This window comes from Coptis chinensis, chromosome 6 (genome assembly GCF_015680905.1).
Source record: "Coptis chinensis isolate HL-2020 chromosome 6, ASM1568090v1, whole genome shotgun sequence".
In the NCBI taxonomy this organism is placed as follows: Eukaryota; Viridiplantae; Streptophyta; class Magnoliopsida; order Ranunculales; family Ranunculaceae; genus Coptis; species Coptis chinensis.
Window position 1 is genome coordinate 45,480,818 of NC_141461.1, and position 20,853 is coordinate 45,501,670.

General features: G+C 40.0%; 1 protein-coding gene and 1 pseudogene across 1 annotated transcript; one reads left to right on the plus strand and one right to left on the minus strand.

The window, feature by feature from the left end:
• Window positions 1-2,612: 2,612 nt before the first annotated feature.
• Window positions 2,613-4,412, plus strand: LOC147493212 (cell division cycle 20.2, cofactor of APC complex-like; annotated as a pseudogene).
• Window positions 4,413-16,941: 12,529 nt separating this feature from the next.
• Window positions 16,942-18,519, minus strand: LOC147493213 (uncharacterized). Its single transcript, XM_086567782.1, has 2 exons — window positions 17,853-18,519; window positions 16,942-17,390 (listed from the first exon to the last, which is right to left on the minus strand). Exons 1-2 carry the CDS (start codon window positions 18,517-18,519, stop codon window positions 16,942-16,944), a joined length of 1,116 nt encoding a protein of 371 aa, XP_086423908.1.
• Between the last annotated feature and the right edge of the window lie 2,334 nt (window positions 18,520-20,853).

Consider the following 20,853-nt stretch of genomic DNA (forward strand, 5'->3'; position numbering starts at 1 on the left):
GCATTTTGAACTATTATAAACAAAATTAAGTTTTATCGAAAAAAAAAAAAAAAACTTGAAACTGATCGGTATTATGTATGTGTATGCAGTCGAAATCATACTCATAATGCTCATTCTCCCGTAGTAGCATCAATTATTGCACAATCATTGTTGTGCCTCAAGCTTTTAGTCAAGGTAAGAGTATCTCTAGGTAGTGGTAGTATACTCTTCAAATTTGAAGAAAAAATTTGAAGAATCTGGTCGCAAATTTCGACCAACTCGATCTAGGTGGTCGCAAATTCCATTAGCAAAAAACAACCCACGCGACATTACCACTGTCGCGCGACAGTTGGAGTGTCGCCCATGTACAATTCCAAAACAACCGACGCAACATTAGGAGTGGTGCACAACCATTCCAAAAGTAAAAAAAAAAAACTCACGCGACATTAGGAGTGGTACGCGACAGTACCACTGGCGCGTGGTGCTGGTCAAAGTCAAAAAAAAAATTGGGGCGACATTTGTAATGGCACGCGTACCAATGTTGCTCCGCATCCGCATCCAAATTGCCAAATTTGCGAACAAGAAGGTGATGCAACCAGATTTGAGGCCACCTAGAGATGGAATTCTGAGAAATTTCAAACTTTTCCTTCAAATTTGAAGAAAAACACAGGTTATACTACCACCTAGAGATGCTCTAAGAAACTTTCCATTTCATTTAGACACAACTATTTTATGATTCATACATCTTCTTTACAAAATCAGAACAAATCTCTTTAATTTTATCCTTCATATTAATTTTTTTTTCATTAAAATTTGTAGATCTTTGGTTAAATTACAACATTGGACTCACCTATGGAACACAAAGAGCTTATATATATATATATATTAAAAAAAACCATATTAAATCTCGAAAATTATCTAAAAAAAATATGATTGTTGTATGTGATCATAACTCATTAGATTACCGCTTGTGGCTATGTTTTTCCATCTCAAAAGTCGAGTACAACACGTATGCTACCTAACTGAAGTGGTTCTCTCTCCCGATTCGTTTCTTGCAAAAATAACCGAGGTTAGCTACACCATTAAGCATTTCATAGAAGAAGAAAAATAGAATAAATAAAAATTAATTGACTCCATGTTTATCTCTTGTAAGACCAGAACTGTTTATGTGGTCATGGTTATCTTGAAGTTAGCGTCGTGAGTTGCAAATCTTTTCTTACTTTTCTGTTTTTGACATAATCATGCTTTAAGCTTAGCGCAAATCTTTTCTCTCGATGATCAGGACATAGTTTGGAGAGTAGATTTTTTTTATGCTATCTTGCGTTCTAGAGACTCAGATTAGAACATATATCATCTTTGCATGCTCATATTTAGGTTCTGGAGAAGGTAGCAATGCTTATAGTAGATGATCTGATTTGTTCATTAGATGTACCTGGGGCTGCAGACTTCTTTTATAAGAGACTATCTGTATCATTTTTAAATGTGCCAATTTTATTTTATTTGTTAGAGTTATTATTTAATATTATTGGCTCGTATTGTTATATATTTTTCCTTTACACTTTTAATAGCTTCGTAGGATTGTAGGTATACTGCGATAGTGGATGACAAGATTAGGAAACATGGGAGTTTCAACTAAAAGTGCAAGTGTTGACAACTTGCTTTCTTTATACATTCTTTGTAAAACGACTGTTGGTTTGTAGAATTTTAGCTTTCCTATGTTAGTTGTTAACTTTTCACCATGTTACCTATTGTGATGTATCGGATGTTCAAAATTCTCTTGTTTGTAAAATGTAACCCCTTGTTACAAATTCTTCGACTACTAAACAAAATATCACATTAACAAACTGACCAGAATATTGTTTAGGATCATCCAAAATATGTTGGGAGTTCCACGTTATGGTTGGTGGAACCGTGGAAGTACAAGCAAAGGGAATAACTATACCATTTTCAATTTTCTTAGTAAGTGAACATGCATGGACATATTATAGTGAGAGCACTAAATACAAAATAGTATGAAATCTAGATGCGGTAAGTAATTAGGCCGGAAGGGGCATTAAATGAGAGCTATAAGTCATAAGTGACGGTGAGAAACCAAAATCACTTGTTAAAACCTTAAAACTACATGTTACACCTCACAAACAGTTGTTGAACACTCTTTTTTAGTTCACACAAACAATGCACAATTAAATGATGGGATATTGGATTTTTTTGGGTAGAATATATTAGAAATTTGATGCTATAATTTACTTAGTAAACTGACAAGTCTAGTATAATTTATTTATTTTGGTAAGAAAAAAAAAATAATAGCGGGAAATACGATGCTTGGTAGTCAAGCAATAGTGAGGCGGTAAACTGTAATTTTGGGTCGTGTCAGTCAATGGATGAATAAATCTTTGCGAAACTGAACCGTTACATTTAAATTCCAACCTCATTTTCATCTTTTCTCTCTCTCTCTCTCTCACTCATCACTACGCTCTGTTTCTCAGAAACCAAAAACCAACGCTGTTCAATTCCATCATCATCATCATCAAATCACTCTTAACCTCTTTGATTTAATTCTTTACGCTAACATTCCTTTATTTCTCAAATTATTTTTACATACATATATATTCAATTCTTGATTAATTGACATTATGGATGATGCAGGAGAAACTTCTTCTTCGGTTTCTTTACACAATACCAAAACTCCACTTCACAAAACCATTCCCCGTAGAAAACTTTCCATGGAAAATGTAAGTTCCATATACTTTCAAGTTTCTTGATTTTAACAATTATGTTTTTTAGGCATTTTAATGCCCATACTAAATTGGGTTTTGTGTTAGGAATCTAAATTCAATACAATGTTAATTATTAGGTTTTTTATTTTAATGTTTGTAGTTGGATAGATTTATACCCAACCGGTCTGCAATGGATTTTGACTATGCGGACTACGTGCTTACAACGGCTAGGAAAGGGAATGAACTTAAGGGTGAGGGTTCTCCACGGAAAGAGGCTTATAGGAAGGGCTTGGCCGAGCTATTCAACATGAACAGACCCAGGATTCTGGCATTTAAGAACAAGCCACCTGTTTTCAAGACTCTCTTTCCCAAACCAACTTCTTCGGTTAATCAAGGGGCTTTAGTTAAGCCACAATGATACATTCCTCAAGTGAGTTATCTCTTTCATTCGTTTAGTTATCGCTTTGATAATGTGTACTGATATGATTTGATGGTTTACAGACTTCCGAGAGGACTCTTGTTGCACCTGATATAGGCGACGATTATTACTTGAACTTGTTGGATTGGGGAAGCAATAATGTGTTGACTATTGGTCTTGGTAACACAGTTTATTTGTGGGATGCTTCTAATTCATCCATGACTGAGCTCTTTACCATTGACGATGAAAATGGTCCCATTACAAGTCTGCGCTGGGCTTCTGATGGACATACCCTTGCGGTTGGCTTGAACAATTCAGAAGTCCATATTTGGGATGTTATATCTAATAGACGAATGAGGACACTGCGAGGTGGACACAGTTCACGAGTTGGGTCTCTAGATTGGAATGAACATATCTTATCCACTGGGGGAATGGATGGTGTGATCACTAACAACGATGTGCGAATTAGCAACCACATTGTTGAAAAATATGAAGGGCACTAACTGGAGGTCTGCGGACTGAATTGGTCATCCTTTGGTCAGCAACTAGCTACTGGTGGGAATGATAACCTTCTGCATATAAGGGACTGCTCAATGGCCACTTCAAATTCTTGTACTTAGTGGCTACATAGGCTCGATGACCACACCGCTGCAGTTAAGGCCCTTGCTTGGTGTCCATTTCACAGTAGCGTGCTTGCTTCTGGTGGAGGTGTTGGTGACTATCACATTAGGTTTTGGAATACTCACACTAGTGCTTGCTTGAACTCAATCGACACTGGTTCACAAGTCTGTGCATTGTTATGGAATAGAAACGAGAGAGAACTACTGATCTCTCATGGATTCCTACGCAACCAGTTAACTCTTTGGAAGTACCCATCAATGGTTAAGATGGCTGAGCTTACTGGTCACACTTTCAGGGTTTTATTCATGACTCAGGTACTAATTAATGTTTTTGCAATTAACTAGCTATGGATAGAATTATGAGCTATAGTTGTTAACTTTTTCCTATGTTGAATTTATAATCATCTTTTCAGAGTCCAAATGGGTGCATCGTAGCATCTGCAGCTGGGGATGAAACACTAAGATTTTGGAACATCTTTGGGACTCCTGAAGTGGTGGTGAATCCTGCACCTAAAACAAATCTGGAGCCATTTGCTAGTTTCAGTCGAATTAGATGAAAGTATGAAGTACATCAGCTTATTTTAACTTCCATAGACTTTACACAGGTACATATCTATCTACGTGTGAAGAGAACTTCAACTCAAGTTCAGTTATTGTTCTTACAAACAATTGCTGAATGGCTTGCGGGGGCGCGGAGTAACCTGGATATTAATCTCTATATTTATGATCACTGAGCATGGCATTTGTCCTAGAAAAGTTAAACAGGAAAGCCATTAAACTCTTAATAAGGTTCTGCTTGGTGTCTTTGGAAATCCTGTTGTTCCTTTTCTTCCATGTAAGAATTTTTAATGTCATAAAATAAGTTCCACTTTTTAGTGAAAGAGACTTAAAAAGTTAAAAGTGCTAATATGGTTGCTATTCTTGTTTTTTATTCTGATAGCTCTTTAGGCAATTTGAATAAATCTCTGAACACCAAGATTTTTAAAAGGCCACTGTGTTAATTGCAAATTATCTTACTGGGCATATGCTCTGACATATTTGGTGGTATTGACTCCTCGTATGTTGTGTGTTTAAGACAAGTCCACCTTGCAAAGTTCGTTGGCATGTTTTCTTGGAATCAAGAACAGTGTCTTACTTGTGGTACATCGGCTTCTCCACTAGGAAAGGTAGAGCTTTGCACTTATTTTTCTTCTTAGATAGTCAGATGCTTTATTTTGCTTTGTTGCTGGTTTTTTCACCATGTTTGTTAGTCTAATTGGGTGGCAAATGAACCCTTTGGAATATGGTTTGGCAGTCTGGCTTATCATGAAAATTGGACTTAGGGGAGTCTAATGTAATTAGACTGTCCATTATATTTTAGGGGGGGTTAGTTGCATTGTTAAGAATTGACATTGGATCAGCTGGGGGATTAAAAAGTGTGGTAGATGAATAGATTGTATATTTCCCTTTTTCTTATATACATTTATCAACTGCAGGCAATTGAGTTATCCATTAAAAAAAGAAAAAAGAATTGAGTTGATTGTTTTGAGTTTGGAATTAATTTGATATAAACTAGTATATTATCCAGTTCTCCCTATTTAAACCAGCTACTCAACTGATTGTATATGTAACGTGTATTTTTCTAGTTAGCTAAGTTGTGGATTTCTGAGGCTGTTCAAGTTCAAGGGGTCTCCCAGGATAATCACATTCTTTCCTAGATCCTTTCTTCCAGATGACCCATTAACATTGTGAGTTTGATATTTTGGACAACATCCTTCATAGAGAGCATATAGGCCTGACTAATTCCTAGATTTGGGCTCACAACCTCAAAATTGTCTTAGCTGTTACATCGTGATATGCATAATTGCTACATTCCCAAACTAGCATTATCCACTTCTCTAAATTGGAAAGTGTTGGTAGGGACATCGATGTTTTTTCTAGTTTTTTTTTACTTAGGAGTTCTATATTGGTAATCCTACTATTGGAAACCTGTATTGAGAAACTAGTTCTTTTTTCTTTTTTTCCTGTTTTATAATCCTGAAGTGTTTATGAGTTTATCGATCATGTGTTGGTACATTTTGTACTTATTTATCTGTTCTTGTTGGGTTCTCTCAACTCGGCTCACAGACTCATGCAACCTTGAGAATGTAAATTTGGACCCAGGTCACCTCATTGCAAACTGCTTTACTTGAATGTGTTTTTGTCTCATTAACACCAGTGGCGGAGCTAGGAATCACCGGCACATGGGGCACTTGGATACCTTATTGGGAAAAAAATGCCTTGATTTGGTTAACCATATATTAACAATAAAAGCTTATTATTAAGCCACTAAACAGCTAAGTAAGGGTTTTTTTTTTAATGACCTAACTATCAAGTATTACATTTCCATTGAAAAATGTTGTAAAATTAGATTGGGGATAATATATACCAAGAATCTTTGAGTCTTTACACATGCTTCACTTGAAATACTAGCCTGTGAATTGACAGTAGTACGTGCAAAGTTGCTTATGTATTACAGCATGGTTAAAATGCGTTTTGGGTAATTGTACTAGATAATTCACCTGTGCTTTGACTTAGAGGGTGGAAGTAGTCCATGGCGTCACTGACACACATTGGTAGTAGGCCAATAACTACAAACTGATTGTTGCCATCAAGTTCACCTGGGGCACATGCCCCATGTAACCACCATGTGGCTCTGCCACTGATTAGCACTATGATTATGCATGGTGTTTGGTTACAACTCCAATAGATAAATGAAACTAGAAGCTGTTTGTGAGTTCTCCACATCGCCAGAGTCTAAAAGTAATTTCTCTCACATCCCTGATAAATGAGCACTATATTGTATATAATAAAAATATTTTTTAAAAAAAATCTCTAGAAACAAATAAGGAGGTTGAAGGTGATAGTTTCCTTAGTAGATTGGCAGAACATTAGGCATTGGAATCATTTATATGAGGTTTGGCTGACAGTTGCATTTTAGAAATATTTCTTCGTGTATCTTGGGACTAGAAAGAGCTGTTTCTTAGTTGGTCGAATTTGGGCACATATATACGGTATTTTTATGTCATTGTATTCTTTTAACCTAATTTTCCAGGTTACCGTGGAGAATGAGGCTTACCACAAATTGTGTTTGAAGTGCTCCTAGTGGATGCTTGCTTTCCCAATCAACTTGTGCATGAATTATGTTGCAAACTGCAAACACCATTTTCCTAGATTTGAAAGTATATAGCTAAAGGCTGAAGCAGATGCTTGATACTTACATCCTAATCTGATCACTATCTGCTTTCATTTTCATTTAAAAAAAAAAAAAATTTATTGAACATTTGCAAATTTGACTAGCAAATGCTCACTGTTTGTTGTTCCTGCATACAATATGGAAATTTGGCTTTCCCCATAGTTCCTCACGTTCTGATAAGAAGCTCATTTTATGAATATAGCCATTTATGAGGAGGCTTAAAAGAACTTTATTTCTCTCTCCTTTCCTGTTTCTTGGCAATTGTTGGTTGCAAGTAGCAATTCTTTTACGAGGGAAAACTTGCAAGTATATCAACAAATAGGAATCTCATTGTAAATGTTTGAAAGTGTCGGGACTGTGTGAGGGACTAATATTATCATCCAGAAATATCAGACACATGTCCAGCATAAATAGAAATACCGCACCGGCGTCACGACCTCAGTTCAGCTTCAGAACGACTCACATCATCATCTCGCACACCCGATCTAAGATGTTCGTCCTACGAGATCTCTCCAGAGTAGCTCAACTCGCACACCCTTATATGGAATGTTCCATTTGGTGACATCACCCATTATCTAGATGCAATCATTACCATAGCCATACTTGCACAACCCATCACCGCATTATACGAACTACTACAACCACTCCCCATCATTGCAAGGCTCCTACCAACACCAACCCTACACACATCCCAGATCTCAACCACACATATGTACTGGCCAGTATATGTGGTTACGCAGATCTTCATGCTCAACAACTATAAATACCCCATGCTTGAACTACGCCAGACCTGATTCAACTCTCCCCCCATAAGTGAGAGCTTGATACGTAGGCAGTTCGCTCAGAACGAACTCAGTCTTTCCAATCTACTAACCCCTTCTCCTCCACCTTAATCACATTTGTAAAGCCCAAACTAATTCACACCTTTACATTGGCGCCGTCTGTGGTCTCGATTTCTTGAGAAACCACTTTACAAAAGAAAAACTCTTAAGCCCACGAAGCATGGCAAACCTCGGAGCTCAAATCTAGAGCTTAGCGCACAATGAACGAGCACATTCACTCTGAATGTAACGAGCACATCATCCAACCACACTTTACAATGTACAATGGTAGCACATGTCCCAGTCAACACGCGGCTCGTTACATTCAGAGCCTCACACTCTATAGTGCTCAGGAGTTCGACCATCTCCACTGCCGTTTGTTTCCTGCAAGCCTTAAAGATGGCACTCTCGACTGGTTCTTTTCACTCGAGCTAGACTCAATAAAGAACTTCAAGAATCTCATCAATTTATTTGCTAGCCAGTACGTCCACAACAGTAAAAAACTGACCTAGATTCACTTTTCCAGCTCTTACTGGGTAAAGATGAAGACATCCGCTCCTTCTTAGGTTGGTTCAAAACCGAACTGCTATGCATGGAGAGCGGCCTCAAAGAGTCATTTGCCACACTGGCATTCACCAATGCCTGCCGTGTACACAACACAGCGCTCTCCAGATCGCTCTTGAAAGAACATCCAAAACTTTAGCTGAGCTGTATGCTCGAGTCGACAAATATATCAAGCTACAAGAAGGCCTGAAACGTGAAGGCCTAACAGAAGAACAACAAGTGGCAGCGATCTCTGATGACGCTCCACCTTCTAAGAAGCGACTCTAATAGAACAGACAAAAATTAGGAGACAGAACGTACTGCAGCCGTGAGTTCACTGTACTTACCCGATCTCCCAGTTACATACTGAAAAAGATCAAGAAAGCTGCTTATTACCGACCTGAGGTATGTCAACCAGAAGTTCAACCAGGGAAGCCATACTGCGCTTTTCATAGAGCTAAGTGTCACGACACCAAAGAGTGCTGGGGGCTCAAGCACTACCTCCAAAACCTCATTGAATTGGGACATATCAAGTATTATACCAATATAGCCGATGGCGACCTGCGCCATAAGCTCATGGTTCGCAGAGAGCGTAGCAGATCTCCATCTCGCAACCATGGCCAAGCTCGCTCTCAACCAAGAGGATGTCCCAGCGACCGATCCTATCATGACTGTCGTCAACACTCATCTAACAGAGACAACGATAGGACGATCAACATGATCACCTTCCAAGACGATTATGTTACATCCACTAGGGAAAAACAGAGACGAGTAGGCGCTCTCCAGGAAGTTTACCAGTTCTCCTCGCAGGCTGCGCCTGCCCTACACACTTCAAGTCGCAGTTCAGGAAACATAACTTTCACTGAGGTCGACCTCTACAAGGTTTGCCTCCCCCATAATGATGCCCTAGTTGTCCACGTCAAAATCAGCAATTGGACAGTCAAACGCATGTTGATCGACCCAGGTAGCTCCTGTGACATCTTGTTCTATCAGACCATCAAAGAGATGAACCTGTCGAAGTTGGTCTTCATTGATCCAATTGTCCCTCTCTATGGATTGACCCAGTTGGTGACATCATACTCCCCGTCTCCGTTGGATCCCGAGAGGACAAAGTCAGCATCAACACACGTTTTAGTGTTTTGGATGTTAGTTCATCCTATAATGCCATCATAGGACGTCACTGGTTCCACAAGATGCAAGCGATACTATCAACACTCCATCAAGTACTCTGCTTTCCCGACCCCCGAGGTATGATGGAGCTTCGCAGCAACCAGCTCGAAGCTTACAATTGCAATCAGATCCTCTCAGTGAACAAGCCCGCTGGGGTTTCAGTCAAAACCACGGGAGAGCTCGCCTGCCCCAAGATGGCAAAAGACTTCATCGATGAGGTTAACACCAAAGTGCCAAAGGAGAACACTAAGGGCTCTTTAAAGAAACTCACTCCAGTGGTCAAGACCCTAGAGCTCGCCACATGTCCTGCTATCAAACCTCCAGAGGTTGCCCCAGCTCCTGTTTCCAAGACCCCAGAGGTCGCCCTAGCCCCTGTTTCCAAGACCCTAGAGGTCGCACCAACTCCTGCTAAAAACATCTCCGTTCCTCAAGTCGAGAACACATCACCCGAGACCATTTCCGCTGAGATCACTTCATCCTCTAGCGCAGCAGTTCAGAATGAGGAAAAGGAGAAAGTGAACCTAGGAACTGCAGACGATCCCAAGTTTGTTTGTGTAGGGGTTAACCTTGACCCTACCCTCAAGGCATAGCTTGTAAACTTTTTATCATTGAATAAAGACATTTTTTCTTGGTCGTACATCGATATACGGTATAGATCCTAGTATTGTATGTCATAATTTAAATGTCAACCCCAATGCTAAACCAGTTCATCAGCGACCTAGGAAACTATCCTTGAGATTTCAAAAAGCAATTAATGTTGAGGTCGACAAACTCAAAAAAGTAGGCTTCATCAGAAAGGTAGACTACCCAGAGTGGATCGCTAGCATAGTAGCAGTCCCAAAAAAGAACGGCACAGTTTGTCTCTGCATAGACTTCACTAATCTCAACCAAGAAACACCTAAAGATAGTTTCCCCCTACCAAGAATCGACCGACTTGTGGACTAGACCTGCAGCCACGAGCTCCTGTCATTTATGGATGCATACAGTGGATACAACCAGATCCCACTCACAGCAGAAGACCAAGAGAAAACTTCATTCATCACAGAGCAAGGGATCTACTGCTACAACGTCCTCCCATTCGGCCTCAAGAACGCGGAAGCGACCTACCAGCGGATCGTTACTAACATGTTCCAGGACATGTTAGGTGACACCATGGAAGTCTACATAGACGATATGGTGGTCAAAAACAAGAAAACGGTTGACCACTTAGGTTACCTTGAGTAGGCATTCTCCAGATTACGCCGAACTCAAATGAAACTCAACCTAGAGAAATGCCTCTTTGGAGCGTCCTCCAGGAAATTCCTGGGTTATCAAGTCTCACAGCGAGGAATCGAAGCTAATCCAGACCAGATTCGAGTGTTCTTGGATATGCCCGATCCAACGACAAAGAAGCAAATACAGAAGCTGTCAGGAATGGTGGCAGCTCTAAACCGCTTCATATTGAGAGTGTTAGATAAATGCCGACCATTCCTATTTATTCTTAAAAAGGGCGAACAGTTCTCATGGAGCGAGCAATGCCAGCAAGCGTTCTCTACTCTCAAAGAATAACTAACAACACCCCCCGTCCTGGCAAAGCCAACATAAGGTGAAACTTTAGGGCTCTACCTCACAGTATCTGACTTCGCTATCAGTTCGGTCCTCTTCAAAGACGACCACGACACAGAAAATCCGATCTACTTCACAAGCAAGACGCTAACAACTAAACAGCAAGACAAGTCAGAAACATATATCCCATCCTAGACTTTCTTGTTGATGACCTGAACTGGGAGCCAGAAACAGATATCCCATCCACTAAACATCAAGACAAGTCAGCCTGGTCACTCTTTATGGATGGTTCTAGAAATTTCGGCTGAAGCGGGATCGGAGTCGTCCTAGTGTCACCAGATGGCACTATGGTTGAGAAATCAGTTCGCATCGACTTTGCGACCTCTAACAATAAGGTGGAGTACGAAGCTCTAATTATGGGGCTTAGAATGGCGATACAGCTCGGTGTCCAAGAGCTTAAAGTCTTTAGTGACTCACAACTAGTTGTTCGCCAGATTGCTAAAGAGTATACTACCCATGAAGGTAACCTTTCTAAATACCTTCACGTTTGTCTATCAGTTACTTCCTTCTTTTAAGACAGCCACCATACACCACTTCTTGCGTGACGAGAATAGCCATGTCGGACAGTTTAGCCTATCTTGCTACTCAAACACCGAACTGCGCACCTAGACAATTACTCATCGAAGTAACGGACCAACCTGCTTACCATGCTGAGCACGTCTTGGAAGTCACCGACCTATGCCCACTCTCTGACATTCAGATGAGTCAAACATGGATGCAACCCATCATAGAGTACCTCCAACAGGGGACAACACCAGCGGACTGTACCACAGCCAGACAAGTTCAATACTAGGCATGTCGTTACTGCCTGATCAACAACAAACTCTTCAGAAAATCCACTGGCAGACCTCACTTGAGGTGCATTAGCCTAGAACAAGGTTAGTTGATTTTTGCAGAAATCTATGAGGGAGAATGTAGAAACCATGCTAGAGGTCACTCTTTGGCTCACAAAGCGATCTCCTAAGGTTACTTCTGGCCACGAATGCAGATCGACGCCAAGAAGTATGTACTACAATGTGTCAAATGCCAAACATTTGGCCACAATATCATCCAGCCAGCTCGCAAACTAATCAACATCGCTAGCCCTTAGCCATTTCACATGTGGGGCATGGATATCATGAGACCATTCACCCCACAGAAAAGCATCGGATTCCAATTCGTCCTTGCTGCCACTGATTACTTTACTAAGTGGGTGGAAGCGATCCCCTTAGCTCATGTCAAAGAATCACACGTCAGAAACTTCATCTGGACACACATCATCACCAGATTTGGTCTACCCCACACACTGGTGATGGACAATGGTTCCCAGTTCAAGGGCAAAATAGTCAAGGAGTTTCTGGCAAAGTGGAAGATCGTTCATGCATTCTCTACTCCCCAATACACCCAAAGCAATGGCCAAGCTAAGGCCAACAACAAAGCTATTTTGAAAAACTTGAAGAAGAAGATTGATAAGAACACGAGCCAATGGCCGAATTAGTTGGAGAACATCCTATGGCTCACCGCACTACAGCTCGCTCTAGCACAGATGAGTCACCATTCTCACTTTGCTACGGCATGGAGGCCGTTATTCCTATCGAACTGACAGTCACCACGACTCGGTCTGAGATCATCGAATCAGGATAGGATGACTCCATTCTCACTCGAGAGGTTGACTTACTTGAAGAACGACGTGACCTAACAACCATTAGAGTGGCATCTTATCATCAGACTCTCAAAAAGTCATACAATAAGCGTGTCAATCCTTGATCTTTTCAGCCTAGCGACTTAGTCCTGAAAAAAACTACGGATGACTCCAAACAAGCACCAACATGGGAAGGCCCCTACATAGTAGAGCGAGTTGTTGGCAATGGAGCCTATTAGATCAAAACACAGGATGGTCAAGCATTACCATGTCCCTAGAACACTTACTCTTTAAAGAAGTTTTATCAATAAAGTTCTTTTTTTCATTTTCATTGTGTTTTTTACTATTATTGTTGTTGCCATGTATACATGACTCTTTAGTATCAAAGATGTTAATTACACTCCAAATACACGCACAGCTCCCTCTCTACAAACCTAAACACTCTCAGGAGTTCAAACGCTTTCAAGCACCATGCGCTCACTCGAGCTCATAGGCTTCTTAGCCTCTATAGTTCTTACTAGTTGATGGCCTACAACTCTAGGCTCAACTCAGCGAGAACGCTCTCCACGAGCAACACGCTTTCTTAAGCTAACACGCTCACTCGAGCTCATAGGCTTCTTAGCCTTTAAAACTCTTACTAGTTGATGACCTACAACTTTAGGCTCAACTCAGCGAGAACGCTCTCCGATAGCAACACGCTTTCTTAAGCTAACACGCTCACTCGAGCTCATAGGCTTCTTAGTCTCTACTGTTCTTACTAATTTATGACCTACAAATCTAGGCTCAACTTAGCTAGAACGCTCTCCACGAACAACACACTTTCTTAAGCTAACACGCTCACTCAAGCTCAAAGGCTTCTTAGCCTCTACAATAAATCCCTGAAGTTCAAGAAAGGCACTAACAAGTAAGCCCCATAAAGCATCACTTACCAAACAATGAGCTAGGTCCATTTGCCTAAGATTCTCCGCCAGGTCCTTGGAATCCAGCTCCCTACGGTTGCCATCCAACACCATATGATCAATCATGCAGGCCGTAATCTTACTCGACCGGTAGCTCACATCAGTTCGTTTGACCTTTTGCTGCACCCCCTGGTCATCCACATACACCAGTTGCCGGTCCAAATCGTCATCAGCCACAATAGACTTCCCATTTGCCTTACTCGGGACCCTCACCTTCACTATCGAACTACGATCTTGAGGCGCTTGTGGCTGACTCTGACCGACCTTAAAGGTCTCTAGATCCATGATGTCCAAGTTGGGAACAACCCTCAACCTGGAGCTACGAGAAGTTTTACCCCTTCAACCCTATACGCCACACCCCTACAGTGCTGTCTTTTCAAATCCTGAAAAACGAGGCAGTGATTTGTCTCCTCACAACTGCTCAGCATCTCCCACATGCTTGATAACATCTCACATCAGTTCGTCATACAACAAACACCGTCCTCCATAACACGGTTGGTATTTCTGATCACGTCTGTTCGCCTCCTCACATATGCTAAACACGCGCCACTGTTCTCTCTCATCAGATCGCTTCTATGTACAAAATGACCTAATGAGAAGGGGCTGTGTGAGGGACTAATATTATCATCCAGAAATATCGAACACATGTCTAACATAAATAGAAACACCGCACCGGCCTCACTACCTCAGTTCGCTTCAAAACGACTCACATCATCAGCTCGCACACCCAATTTAAGATGTTCGTCCTACGAGATCGCTCCATAGTAGCTCAACTCACACACCCTCATATGGAATGTTCCATTTGGTGACATCACCCATTATCCAGATGCAATCATTACCAGAGCCATACTTGCACAACCCATCACCGCATTATATGAACTACTGCAACCACTCCCCATCATTGCAAGGCTCCTACTAACACCAACCCTACACACATCCCAGATCTCAACCACACATCTGTACTGGGTAGTACACGTGTTACGCAGATCTTCATGCTCAACAACTATAAATACGCCATGCTTGAACTACGCCAAACCTGATTCAACTCTCCCCCCATAAGTGAGAGCTTGATACGTAGGCAGTTCACTCAGAACGAACTCGGTCTTTCCAACCTACTAACCCTTCTCCTCCACCTTAATCACATTTGTAAAGCCCAAACTAATTCACACCTTTACAGACTGCCATCTTTTGTGTTGTCTCAAACGAAGATGACCAATTTTATGGTAATACTGTAATAGCCACCTTCCGAAAACAGGATGTTAGACATATAGGAATCTGGTTGAAAGTTGAAACATCATCACGTATCCGACCATTAATAAGCATATGAACTTCCTTCTCACTCTAAACAAATTTTGAGAAAAAAGTGATCCAACTTGGAACTCGTCCTTTATATACAAATGGTCTCAAGTCTGAACCGCAAGTTAGTAATTTAAGTCAATTGTAATTATGCTTAATGGCATGTTGTTATTTTTCCTTTGCAATTCCATAAGGATTCTCGTTTTGAATTGAAAGGTGTTACTCAACCTCCAGTTGTTATGATTGTGAAACAAGAAAAAGGAAAATATTACAAGTGCCTTATGAAGTTGCATTGCACTCCCTCCTTGGAGCGTGCCAGTGACATTCCCTCATTTAAGAAAAATCGTGTTTGTGAACTGCCCCCTCCCCCAGTCTTCATTAATAGTTTTCTCCAGGTTGTTGCTCCACATTTGACTTTAGAATACTTTGCAACTTGAATTACTTGAGTTCTCACATACCTCTGGCATTCTATGAGACTGAATTATTCATTCTTAAATAGTGAAACCATACTTTACTCCTCAAACACTGCAAATAACCACCATTCCAGCTAGCACCCCAGCTAGCACTGCAACACCCCACACGTGACACTACTGCAACAGTCCTCTGGCATACAGTTTCTAGTTAATTGTTCTTGCAGTTTCTCAGTGCTTGTTGCATATTTCAGAACTCGTTTCTAGTTCTGAAGTTTGATGCAGGTTCACTCTCACAGTTATCTTGCATATGGGCAGTACCAAATAAAAGTAAATGGTTCAGGTCTTCCATTACTTTCCTACATAGGTAGCAATCTGCTAGATAATTCACTTGATTCCCATTCTTGATGATCTTGCTAGAGTTGTAGCACAATTATTGGTAAGTTTCCAAGCTTTCCTTGCTGGCCTATGATGAATGTGAGATCTCCTTAGGACTTTGCTAATTGCTTCAACGCAAGGCCCAAAATATCGAATTCGGTGAATATTTTGATGTACCCAAAAACCGATATATATCGGATATATCCATTTTTTTTTGTGACCAGTCCAAACTATCTAAAATATTAGAAATATCAGAAATATCGGAGGACATAATAGCAACATTTATTTATCAAGAAAACCATAAAAAAATATTGACAAATAATTAACCACAATGTCATAATCTAATGTACTCAAAGTCTCAAATTACAAAATAAGATAAATAAGTTACATCAATACATAAACGAGTGACGTGGCTGGTCAACTTCCATACCTGATTCTTGAATCCTAACTGCTTCACAATACCCTACCCAAGTGTATACAGAGTTATACCCACCATCGAGAAATTGTCGAACATGCCACTCATATTTTTGTGTTGGAAATTCTAACATGATTCCAATTCGAGGAGTGTTGGTGTAAGTATACATTGGGCGCAATGCAACAAATCCAGGTGCAATTCTAACAGATTCATAACTTGGATAGAGTTGTCCATATGTTGGTTCAGGTTGTGGTGCGCCATAAGGTTGTTGATCAACCCCCATCCAATATCTATATGAAGAACCATATGACACACTACTCGCGGGGTGACTGATCATGCCACTAGAAGAATCATTATCTCTTGATTGGTTGTATCCACAACCATTATCATATACCCTTTCATTGTCATGGTCGTGTGTCCCTAAACTCATACTCATTGCTTCAAAATTAGAAGAAATTGAATCAATATCAACATCATTTCGTATAATGTGTCCTTGTTGTCTTCTTTGACCAACACTTCCACGCCCTGGCTTATACATTCTTTGGGAATTGTCATTAAGAATTCCTCTACCACTATTGTTTCTGGGTGCAACCTCATATACTTATGGGTCCAATGGAGTTTCCTCATCAGTTTAGTCATGCAATTGAACGTTAAAATTACCTCCACCACCACCACCACCACCATTGTTGTCACCATCACCACCACCACTATCATCATCATCAGTATCAGGTTCTTGTGTCTCGTCATCACCAGATATGTTCTCGGACAAATTATTTTATGTTTGGAGAGGTGTGTCAAATTCGGGGCCCAAATTGAAACTAGGCGCATCGCCATCTTTTCTTATTACTCTGTCGACCATATCTTCAACATCTGGGTCAGGCCTACCTGATTCCGTATCCAACACAGGCGCTAAAAGATTTTTATCAATAACCCAGTCAGGCAATGGATCAACTTGTTCACTATCCATAAATACTTGGGTGAGGTCAATAATTTGATCATTATCTGTATTTTGCGCACGTCTTTGCTTCAAACGCAAGTTGTAGTGGACCTTCACGAACATCATCAATTTTGGTGTGCCAATATGGTTCCTAAGTTTCATGTGAATTAGGCCGAATGTGCTCCAATTGTGCTCACACCCAGATGATGAAGATGTTTGAGAAAGGATTTTGATCGCCAACTCCCTTAGCTCTTCTGTATCACCACCATACAACTCCCACCATTCAGCTGCATTATTTAAAAAAAAAAAAAACACATATTAATTATCTATAGACAATGCATTTGAGTGATTGAGAGTATGAAAAAATTATTTCATTTACTAGGGTGTGAAATTGCTATTCCAGCCTGCGCTGCAGGTGTACCAAATTCCCCAACACGATCCCGAAACGACACCATCTAATAGACCAAAGTGTTAGTGACCCAGCATAAATGTAAAATTCAAATTCTAACTTGAGAATATCAATATTCTTATTTTTACCTGATGCAATGCTTTTGTTTGTTTGCGACCATCACTAAATAACACTTTTGCTACTTTTATAACTGCTTGTTTGTGGGGATCGGAGAATCCAAGCTTCAATGTGTATTGGTACTATGGGTTCAGATACATTGCTAGTAGAAATAAACATAACTTTTAGGAATATTTGAAATAGAAATAATTTAATTAACTCAAACTAAATCAAGTAAACTCACCAGCCGTGTGTAGGATATGCAGTAATTGTTTTGTCCATCTTTTGTCGATAATATAAAGGACCCAACCATATCCAGGGATTTCAGAGATCTTCTCCCTCATTACTTCAAAGGCTTGCTGTACATATGGAATTGTTGGCTTCTTGTCACCATCCAACAACCTTAGGCATCTGTACAAAGGTTCAAGAATTTGTACAACATAGTTAACATCATTCCAGAAATGCTCTTGAGCGACTTGCTCCACAGCCATCATACCCTCTACAGAATTAGCCGATGGGGTGTCGAGATATCTTTGATCCACGAACATCTGCCTAAGCGATATCTTTTTCTGCTGGAAACTTTTGAGAGACAAGTAGTTTGTGGCGAATCTAGTTGCTGCAGATCTAACTATTTCCCCACCACATGTCTCCCTCATTAATGCTAAGACCCTGGATGCATTGTAAATGAACTTTGTAACTGCATGAGCTTTGGTGATACACTTCGCCACCCAATGATACTTGGCAATATCTTTTAAGATCAAGTCTATGCAATGACAAGCACACGGTGTCCAAAATAAATTATATCCTAGTGTCTTCATCAACAATTTTCCAACCTTTTTGTAGGCAAAACCTTGATCAGTTACTATCTGCACCACATTTGGTGCACCTCTCTCATCAACAACCTTTTTCATTAACTTAAAGACGATTTTGTGATCTTTCAGCTCAATGCTGATATCGAAAGACTTCTTGAAAATTGTTTCCCCGTCATAATAGACCATAAAGTTAACGAGGGATGTCTTTCTTGTCCCAGACCAACCATCACACATGATGGTGCATCCATAAGTTGGATACTTCTCTACCATTTCCATTTCGAATTTGTCGATATCATCATTTTCCATTTTAAATATTTTTCCAATACCTCTTCAGCAGTTGGTCCTTTCACTCCAATAGGACATTTCGTGATGAAATCAATAGTTGGTTGGTAGTATGGATTGTTTGTCGTTATTGCATGTGGAGGTACTCCGGCAAAATTGAACCATGAACTGATCCGTCTACCCAACTTCTGCCTAAATGTCTTCATTTTACCCACGTCTTTGACACTAGGTTGGTCGTGTCCCGCTTGTCTAATAGTATATGGATCAATTGTTTCTTGTCTCATTGTTTTGGACCTCTGAAAACCCATGAATCCCTTTCCTTTGTTGCTTGATCCAGAGCCACTTCCTGACACAAAAGTAGTACGATGCCAAATTTTTTTTGCCTGTTCTCCTGCCCTTTCTAGCTGTCTTTCTTCCCATTGGTCAACTACAGAGTTTCTTCGTGCATGTTGCATTCCCTGAAACTCCCCACCCCTCCCTTCATATGCTCCTGCTTCTTCTTCTGCGTCAGAATCATTGGAATCATCGTCCAAATTCGCGCACATTGTCTCCTTGACTCGAGTTTCACGCTGCCGTCTTTTAAGTGTTTTATTTGTGCCATCCTGAAGTAGGTCTTGCATTGCAATTCTTACATGTCCGGGGACTTCCTTACACCTTGCCACTTGGTTACCAACCCCAAATAAGTGTTGTTTTAGGCGACTGACCCCACCACTATGAAATTCTAGTTGGTAGTAATTGCATTTAAACTTCCCCTTGTTGTTATCCAACGATACGTCATGAGACCAACCAATATCCGGTTTCCTAACCATTTTTCTCTTAGACAAATATGTAACTACGAAACAGTTTTTTCGAACACGTTGAAATGCTGTACGTAGACAAATATAACTAATTAATCAAAATGTAAGACATACATTTAAAAAAGTGTCTACTCTCCAAATAGTCAAATAGTACAACGGTACAACCCAATCCAATTTGAACTATATAAAAAAGGATAGACATACACTGAAAGGTAAACAATAGTGATCGAGCTATGCATATAACAACATAAAAGTCCAACATTCTCAATTTATCATTCATTTTCTCGACGTAGGTTTATTCATTTTCTCAATGTAGATCAATTTAGTTCTTATGAATTTATGAGATTTCTTTTATTTTAACATAATAGCTACCTTAATTTATATATAACATAATAGCTACATTATTTTTGTAGGAAACTAATTAAATTTTCTTTGTGATCCTATCATATGCCCCATCAAAGTGATCCCTTATGAGGTCTAGTACTACCTTAACTGTCGAGTCAGTACCCATACTATGACAATTTATTGCCAGCAACATTGGAATATAGACTCCTCAACTCAGCACAGAATACCAATACCAACAATCGATTAAAAAAACTGTTTTGATCTGCCGTAACTTTGGGCATATACTACCACCTTAGGCAAGCACTGCCATCAAACTGATAACAAAAAGGATTGGAAATAGAAAAGGTAGAAAAGATTCTATATTTATCACTACTGAACCCAACCCACCCTCAGTCGGCATATATTTATCTAAACAATCGCCTAGACCTCTTCATTGTTTTACCGTAGATGTCATCTTCACTGCCAGATTAACCCTTGTAACATCAATCGAATCTCAATCAAAACCACTACAAAACACTTGTCCAAAAGGTAGGAAGATAACTAAGACGAACAATACCAATAAAGAACACTGATCAAATATATTCTGGTAAAAGCAATCAACACTAATCACTAGGTAGCTAGCTAAGCACAACAAAAGGAAAGAAGAAGCTCTAATGGTATAAACAACTCACCCAACACTCCCAAGTTCAGATTGAGTAACATTAACATCAATACCAGCATTAACAACTTGTGCATCACCATATAAAGTAATCTCATGATCAAAGTTAACATCTTTAGCAAACCTCTTTAACGAAAATGAAGAGATTGGTTTTGTAGCTAGATGAGTAACTAAGCAGAAAACAAATAATAATAGAACTGAAAATGAGTACCTGGGTACAGAAAATGCCCCATCCTTTTTCCCCGTGGGTTATTGAAAGTTCATTTGAGTACTAGACTTTGGTTTATGAATCTGTGATGAGTTGGTGTGAAGGTTGAGGAGAGATGTTTTTTTTTTGTGAAGTAGTGGTGT

What these genes read in the sequence shown, in the direction of transcription:
- LOC147493213 (XM_086567782.1), bottom strand. Translation starts at nt 18,519, where the DNA reads ATGAAAAAGGTTGTTGATGAGAGAGGTGCACCAAATGTGGTGCAGATA. An exon ending in GCATATCCTACACACGGCTG is followed by an intron (nt 17,391 to 17,852) that starts GTGAGTTTACTT and finishes TAAATAATGCAG; the next exon opens with CTGAATGGTGGGAGTTGTAT.